The sequence below is a fragment of the Salvelinus sp. IW2-2015 genome, unplaced genomic scaffold, assembly GCF_002910315.2.
Source record: "Salvelinus sp. IW2-2015 unplaced genomic scaffold, ASM291031v2 Un_scaffold1790, whole genome shotgun sequence".
In the NCBI taxonomy this organism is placed as follows: domain Eukaryota; kingdom Metazoa; phylum Chordata; class Actinopteri; order Salmoniformes; family Salmonidae; genus Salvelinus; species Salvelinus sp. IW2-2015.
In genome coordinates, this window is record NW_019943164.1 from 133,396 (window position 1) to 143,176 (window position 9,781).

Below are 9,781 nucleotides of genomic sequence, written 5' to 3' on the forward strand. Positions count from 1 at the left end.
AGAGGAGGAGGAGGAGGAGAGGAGGACACAGATCTGCATGAGGACGAGACAGACCTCAATCAGAAGAAGGTCTGAATTTACCTTAAAATATTTTTCTTTTTTTGAAACAATTGTTTTTATCAGATCAAATCAAAGGCAATACAATTACATGAATCTATGAATTAACTGATTGATATAAAAGTAAGGAAAATGAAAGACAAATGCTCATCCAACCTATGGTCCTCGGGATCCAGAAGATCTCTAAGAGAAGTGGAGACACAATAGACCACAATACACCGTTGTTGCTAACTTCTCCCGTCCACTAGGTGGAGCTACTCCAGGCCCTGACTCTGAGCATTACCTCCTTGCGGGATGAGAAGGAGGTTCTGGCGGAGGAGCAGAGGAGGTTCCGGGCCTAGGGGCCACATAGAGAGCCTGGTTCAGGAGCACTGTAAGCCCAACGAGAGGGAGAAGTACAAGATGCTCATCGGGGACATGGATAAGATAGTCAACCTTCTGCTGTCTCTGTGTGGCCGGCTGGCCCGGGTCCATAACGCTCTCTCTGCCCTGGACAGAGAGGAGGAGACAGAGGACAGCCAAGAGGAAAGGGTGAGATATTAAACTACACTATACACTATACACTATGTCCTCTCTTCCCTGGATAGACAGGAGACAGAGGACAGCCAAGAGGAGAGGATGAGGCTTCACACACTGTACACACTACACTCTACACCACACTACACTAACATACACTAACACTACACTATACTAACACTACACTAACACTACACACTACACCTACACTACACTACACTAACACTACACTACACACACTCACTACACTAACACTACACCACACTACACTCACTACACTACACTACACTAACACTACACTAACACTACACCACACTAACACTACACTAACACTACACTAACACTACACTACATAACACTAACACTACACTAACACTACACTAACACTAACACTACACTACCACCACACTACACTAACACTACACTACACATACACCACACCACACTACAACTACACTACACTAACACTACACTAACACTAACACTACATACTACACTAACACTACACTAACACTACACTACTAACTAACACTACACTAACATTAACACTACACTAACACTAACACTACACTACACTAAACACTACACTAACACTACATTAACACTAACACTACAACTAACACTACACTAAACACTACACTACACTAACATTAACACTAACACTACACTAACACTTACACTAACACTACACACTACACTAACACTACACTAACACTACACTAACAACTACACTACACTACATTAACACTACACTAACACTAACACTAACACTACACTAACACTAACACTAACACTACACTACAACTAAATAACTACACTAACTAAACACTACACTACACTACACTACATTACACTACACATACTAACCTACACTAACACTACACTACACTACAACTAACACTACAACTACACTACACTACACTAACACTACACTAACACTACACTAACACTACACTACACACATTACACTACACTAACACTAACACTACACTAACACTACACTAACATACACTACACTAACACCACACTAACATTAACACTAAACACTACACTAACACTACAACACTAACACTACACTAACACTACACTACACTACACTAACACTACACTACACTAACACTACCACTAACACTACACTACCACTACACTAACACTACACTACACCTAAACACTACACTAACACTACATTAACAACTAACACATAACACTACACTAACCTAACACTACACTACAACTACACTAACACTACACTACACTAACACTACACTACACTAACATTAATCACTACACTACACTACACTAACACTACACTAACACTACACTAACACTACACTACACTAAACACTACACTACACTAACACTACACTACATTAACACATACACTACACTACACTAACACTACACTACACTAACACTACATACACTACATTAACACTACACTACACTAACACTACACTAAACTACACTACAACTAACATACACTACATAACACTACACTAACACTAACATACACTAAACTAACACTACACTAACACTACACTACACTAACACTACACTAACACTAACACTACACTACATACATTAACACTACACTACACTAACACTACACTACACTAACACTACTACACTAACACTAAACTTAAACACTAACACTAACACTACACTAACACTACACTACATTAAACACTACAACTAATACTAACACTACACTACACTACACTAACACTACACTACACTACATTAACACTACACTAACACTACACTACATTAACACTACACACACTAACACTAACACTACACTACACTAACACTACAACCTACACTACATTAACACTACACTAACAACTAACATCCTAACACTACAACACTACACTACACTAACACTACACTACACTAACACTAACACTAACACTAACACTACACTAACACTTACATCTAACACTACATTAACACTACACTAACACTACACTACACTAAACACTACACTAACAACTACACTACACTAACACTAACACTACACTACACTAACACTAACACTACACTACATTAACACAATACACTAACACTACACTAACACTACATTAACACTACACTACACTAACCACTACACTAACAACTACACTAACACTACACTACACTACACTACACTTACACACTACACTACACTAACACTACACTACACTACATAACACTACAACTAACACTACAACTAACACTTAACACTAACACTAAACTACACTACACTAACATACACTAACACTACACTAACACTACACTAACCAACTAAACACTACACTAACACTACAACTAACACTACACTAACACTACACTACACTACATACTACACTACACTACACACACTAACAACTACACTACACTACACTAACACTAACACTACACTAACACTACACTAACACTACACACACTACACACACTAACACTACACTACATCACTACACACTACACTAACACTACACTACACTACACCAACTACAACTACACTAACACTACACTAAACTACACTACACTACACTACACCTACACTAACACTACACTACACTACACTACACTAACACTACACTACTACCTAACACTAACAAACTACAACTACACTACATAACAACTACACTACACATAACACTAACACTACACTAACACTCACTAACACTACACTAACACTAACACTACAACTACACTACACTACACTACACTAACAACTACACTACACTAACACTACACTACACTAACACTACACTACACTAACACTACACTACACTAACACTACACTAACAGTGTGTGAAGGAGACCCCTAACAGTGGGAATCACAGTGTGAAGGAGACCCCTAACAGTGGGAATCACAGTGTGAAGGAGACCCCTAACACCGCAGGCTATTTTTAGGGTTACTTGTTATTTTACCAGCCTAGTCTCACTGAGATGAAGATGTGCATTTAATAGATACCTCAGACCTCCTTGTCTTCCAGGGAATCACGCTTTGCTCCAGACAGTCTGTTCTATATTGTGGTATTGAATGTCACAGAACGGCAGACCGTTTGTTGGTCTACGGGATGTTCTGACGGAGCCTGGGCCTTTATCAAGCCTTTTCCCTCTTGCGTTTGGCTGTGTTAAGGAGCGGTGACATCATGGTGCTACCTCAGCCTCCTCCCTTTAATGAAGGCGTGACGGTGTTAAAATGTGATTTACATCAGTCACTGATATAACAGGGCTCCTCCCCTCTGAAACACGGGATTGATTCCTGTGACGTTCTATTCTGCCCTCCTGAGAGGGTGTCATTCAGCCTGGGTTGCTTTACTTTACCCAAATGTCATCATATGTTATCAAGGCTTTTAAGGCTTTTACTAATCTAGTGTCCTCTACTAGTGTCCTATCTCATTAATACTGAACATGGTTCTGTAGATGTGTCACATGATGGCCACTAGGTGGTGCCAGGTCACAGTGCCTGTGTGTATTTACTAACCCACATCTCCTCTTTTATTTTTATTTATTTCACCTTTATTTAACCAGGTAGGCTAGTTGAGAACAAGTTCTCATTTGCAACTGCGACCTGGCCAAGATAAAGCATAGCAGTGTGAACAGACAACAACACAGAGTTACACATGGAGTAAACAATAAACAAGTCAATAACAGTAGAAAAAAAAAGAAGAATCTATATACAATGTGTGCAAAAGGCATGAGGAGGTAGGCAATAAATAGGCAATCGGAGCGAATAATTACAATTTAGCAGATTAACACTGGAGTGATAAATCATCAGATGATCATGTGCAAGTAGAGATACTGGTGTGCAAAAGAGCAGAAAAGTAAATAAAAACAGTATGGGGATGAGGTAGGTAAATTGGGTGGGCTATATACCGATGGACTATGTACAGCTGCAGCGATCGGTTATCTCTCTCCCCTCAGGAGTGTACAGCAGAAGCACAGGCTCTATTCATCTATCACTAACAGTCTCTCTCTACCCTCAGGAATCTGTGTCGTCAGCACCAGGATGTCTTTAATAATCTATATATCTCTGTTAACTCAGGAGTCCTTACAGCAGAAGCGCAGGCAGCTGTGTAGTCAGCACGAGGATGCCAGGGAGTTGAAGGAGAATCTGGACAGGCGGGAGCGTGTGGTACTGGACATCCTGGGTGGGTACCTGACTGGGCCGCAGCTTAGAGACTACCAGCACTTCGTCTGTATGAAACCAGCCCTGCTGATTCGCCAGAGACACCTGGACGAGCTCCTAAAGCAGTGGGATGAACAGCTCAGCAGGCTGGCTGAGAGTATCCCTCCAGGGGACCACCAGGCCCAGCCCAGCTCACCTATCCCTGGGTTGAACCCCAGCCTCGGCCCTAACCTTGGGGCTCCCAGCCCTAACCTTAGAGCTCCCAGCCCTAACCTTGGGGCTCCCAGCCCTAACCTTAGAGCTCCCAGCCCTAACCTTGGGGCTCCCAGCCCTAACCTTGGGGCTCCCAGCCCTAACCTTAGAGCTCCCAGCCCTAACCTTAGAGCTCCCAGCCCTAACCTTGGGGCTCCCAGCCCTAACCTTAGAGCTCCCAGCCCTAACCTTGGTCCTACCCACACAGTCCGCTCCACCACTGTGACATCACTGTGACATCACCCCAACAACAACACTGCTCCTGGTCACTCCTACAGTTGCTGTGTCTCTGACCCAGTGGGAGGAGCGCCATGAGTCTGGCGATGCAACAGTACTTGATTGAAGAGAGAGACATGCTCTATATGGAGCAGGAAGGATGTCTGTCGGTCGGTCCCCTTGTTGCAGACAGACAGGTAGACAGGCAGACAGACAGGCAGACAGACAGACAGGCAGACTGCATTCAGACAGACAGGCAGACAGACAGCTACACATCCCAACACTACACACTACACCTACCTACACTAACACTACAACCACCACAAACTCACTAGCAGTCGTAACACTAGACAACAACTAACACTCACACCATACCTACACTAACACTACAACTAACTACACTAACACTACACTACACTACAACTAACTTAATACTACACTACAACTAACACTACCACTACCTAAACTACACTACACTACACTAACACTACACTACACTACACATTACACTAACACTACACTACACTACATCTACACTACACTACACTAACACTACACTAACAACACTACTACATAACACTAACTACACTACACTAACTTACACTACACTACTATCACTACATACACTACACTACATCTAAACACTACACTACACTACACTACACTATAAAAATACACTACACTTAACACTACACTAACACTAACACTACATTAAACTACACTACTACTCAACACTACACTAACAATACACTACACTACACTAACACTACACTAACATACAACTACACTAACACTACACTACCACTACACTAACACTACACTAACTACACTTACACTAACACTAACACTACCCACTAACCACTACACTACACTACACTACACTAACTAACACACTAACACTATACACTACACTACACTACACTACATACACTAACACTACACTTAACACTACACTAACACTAAAACTAACACTACAACTAACACTACACTACACTAACACACACTAACAACTCAACTACACTACATACACTACACTACACTAACACGTACACTAACACTACAATTAACACTACACTACACTACACTACCTAACACTACACTACACTAACTAACACTACACTACACTAACGCTCTACACTAGCACTACATTAACACTACATCTACCTAACTAACACTACACTAGACACTACACTAACACTACACTAACTAACACTATACACTACACTAACATACACTAATTAACCTACACTACACTACATAAACTACACTACACTAACACTACACTACACTACATTAACACTACACTACACTAACACTACACTACACTAACTACACTACACTTACACTACATTAACACTACACTAACTACACTAACACTACACTACTAACCTACACTAACACTACACTACACTAACCTCACTAAACCTAACAGTACACTTACACTACATTAAACTACACTAACTACAACTACATACACTAACACTAACACCTAAACTTAACCTACACTAACACTACACTAACACTAAACTACATTAAACTACATACTATATACACTACACTAACTCACTAACACTACACTACACTAACATACACTAACCTAACTACATTAAACACTAACACTACTAAACTACACTACACTACACTAACTTAACTACACTACATTACACTACACTAACACTACACTAACCACTACCTACACCTACAACACTACATACACTAAACTACACTAACACTACACTACACTACACATAACACTACACTACACTTAACATACACTCCACTAACAACACTACACTACACTAACACTACACTAACAACTACACTACACTACACTAACACTACACTACACTAACACTAACACTACACTACATTAACAACTACACTAACACTACACTAACACTACATTACACTACACTACTACTAACACTACACTAACACTACACTAACACTACAAACTAACACTTAACTACATAACACTACACTACACTAACTACATCTACATACATTAACACTACACTAACTAACTAACACTAACACTACACAAACTACACTAACACTAACACAACACTAACACTACACTAACACTACACTAACAATAACACTACACTAACACTACACTAACACTAACTAACACTACAACTAAACACTACACTAACACTACAATACACACACTACACTACACTAACACTACACTAACTAACACTACAACTAACACTACACTAACACTACACTAACACTACACTAACACTACACGACACTAACACTACACTACACTAACACTAACACTAACACTACACTACACCTACATACACTACACCAACACTACAACTACACTAACACTACACTAAACTACACTACACTCACTACACTACACTACACTAACATACATTACACTACACTACACTAACACTACAACTACCACACTACAACTAACACTACACATACATAAACACTACACTACACTAACACCAACTACACTATCACTACTAACACTACACACTAACACTAAACACTACAACTACCTCCAAACTACACTAACACTACACTACACTAACACTACACACTAACAACTACACTACACTAACACTACACTACACTAAACATAACTAACAGTGTGTGAAGGAGACCCCTAACAGTGGGAAGTCACAGTGTGAAGGAGACCCTAAAAGTGGGAATCACAGTGTGAAGGAGACCCTAACACCGCAGGCTATTTTTAGGTTACTTGTTATTTTACCAGCCTAGTCCTCACTGAGATGAAGATGTGCATTTAATAGATACCTCAGACCTCCTTGTCTTCCAGGGAATCAACGCTTTGCTCCAGACAGTCTGTCTCATATTGTGTATTGAATGTCACAGAACGGCAGACCGTTTGTTGGTCTACGGGATGTTCTGACGGAGGCTGGGCCTTTATCAAGCCTTTTCCTCCTTGCGTTTGGCTGTGTTAAGGAGCGGTGCATCATGGTGTGCTACCTCAGCCTCCTCCCTTTAATGAGGAACGTGACGGTGTTAAAATGTGATTTACATCAGTCACTGATATACTACAGGGCTCCTCCCCTCTGAAACACGGATTGATTCCTGTGACGTTCTATTTGCCCTCCTGAGAGGGTGTCATTCAGCCTGGGTTGCTTTACTTTACCCAAATGTCATCATATGTTATAAGGCTTTTAACTAATCTAGTGTCCTCTACTAGTGTCCTATCTCATTAATATGAACATGGTTCTGTAAGATGTGTCACATGATGGCCACTAGGTGGTAAGGTCATAGTGTCTGTGTGTATTTACTAACCACATTCTCCTCTATCCTCTCCCCCTCAGGCAGTGTAAAGCAGAAGCACAGGCAGGATGTCTATCTCCTCTAGTTTACCAGGAGCTCTACTAGTGTCTCTTATTAGTGTCCTCTATAGTGTCCTATCTCATTAATACTGAACTGGTTCTGTAGATGTGTCACATGATGGCCACTAGGTGGTGCCAGTCACAGTGTCTGTGTGTATTTACTAACCATCTCCTCTTTATTTTTTTTTTTTTAACCTTTATTTAACCAGTAGGCTAGTTGAGAAAAGTTCTCATTTGCAACTGCGACCTGGCCAAGATAAAGCATAGCAGTGTGAACAGACAACAACACAGAGTTACACATGGAGTAAACAATAAACAAGTCAATAAAGTAGAAAAAAAAAGAAGAATCTATATACAATGTGTGCAAAAGGATAGGGAGGTAGGCAATAAATAGGCAATCGGAGCGAATAAATTACAATTTAGCAGATTAACACTGGAGTGATAAATCATCAGATGATCATGTGCAAGTAGAGATACTGGTGTGCAAAAGAGCAGAAAAGTAAATAAAAACAGTATGGGATGAGGTAGGTAAATTGGGTGGGCTATATACGATGGACTAATGTACAGCTGCAGCGATGCGTTATTCTCTCCCCTCAGGAGTGTACAGTCAGAAGCACAGGCTCTATTCATCTATCACTAACAGTCTCTCTCTACCCTCAGGATCTGTGTCGTCAGCACCAGGATGTCTTTAATAATCTATATATCTCTGTTAACTCAGGAGTCCTTACAGCAGAAGCGCAGGCAGCTGTGGTAGTCAGCACGAGGATGCCAGGGAGTTGAAGGAGAATCTGGACAGGCGGGAGCGTGTGGTACTGGACATCTGGGTGGGTACCTGACTGGGCCGCAGCTTAGAGACTACCAGCACTTCGTCTGTATGAAACCAGCCTGCTGATTCGCCAGAGACACTGGACGAGGCTCCTAAAGCAGTGGGATGAACAGCTCAGCAGGCTGGCTGAGAGTATCCCTCCAGGGGACCACCAGGCCCAGCCCAGCTCACCTATCCCTGGGTTGAACCCCAGCCTCGGCCCTAACCTTGGGGCTCTCAGCCCTAACCTTAGGGCTCCCAGCCTAACCTTTGGGGCTCCCAGCCTAACCTTAGAGCTCCCAGCCCTAACCTTGGTCCTACCCACACAGTCGCTCCACCACTGTGACATCACTGTGACATCACCCCAACAACAACACTGCTCCTGGTCACTCCTACAGTTGCTGTGTCTCTGACCCAGTGGGAGGAGGCGCCTGAGTCTGTCTGAACTGCAAATCTGTCTGAATGCAGTCTCGTCTGTCTGTC

At 41.6% G+C, this 9,781-nt stretch overlaps 1 protein-coding gene across 1 annotated transcript; it reads left to right on the forward strand.

The window, feature by feature from the left end:
- The first annotated feature begins 12 nt into the window (after positions 1-12).
- Positions 13-5,423, forward strand: LOC139024694 (protein Shroom3-like). Its single transcript, XM_070439589.1, has 3 exons — positions 13-69; positions 306-588; positions 4,610-5,423. The coding sequence occupies exons 2-3, from the start codon at positions 352-354 to the stop codon at positions 5,180-5,182; spliced, it is 810 nt and encodes a 269-aa protein (XP_070295690.1). The 5' UTR covers positions 13-69; positions 306-351; the 3' UTR covers positions 5,183-5,423.
- Positions 5,424-9,781: the final 4,358 nt, after the last annotated feature.

What these genes read in the sequence shown, in the direction of transcription:
- LOC139024694 (XM_070439589.1), top strand. Translation starts at nt 352, where the DNA reads ATGAGAAGGAGGTTCTGGCGGAGGAGCAGAGGAGGTTCCGGGCCTAGG. An exon ending in AGGACAGCCAAGAGGAAAGG is followed by an intron (nt 589 to 4,609) that starts GTGAGATATTAA and finishes CTGTTAACTCAG; the next exon opens with GAGTCCTTACAGCAGAAGCG.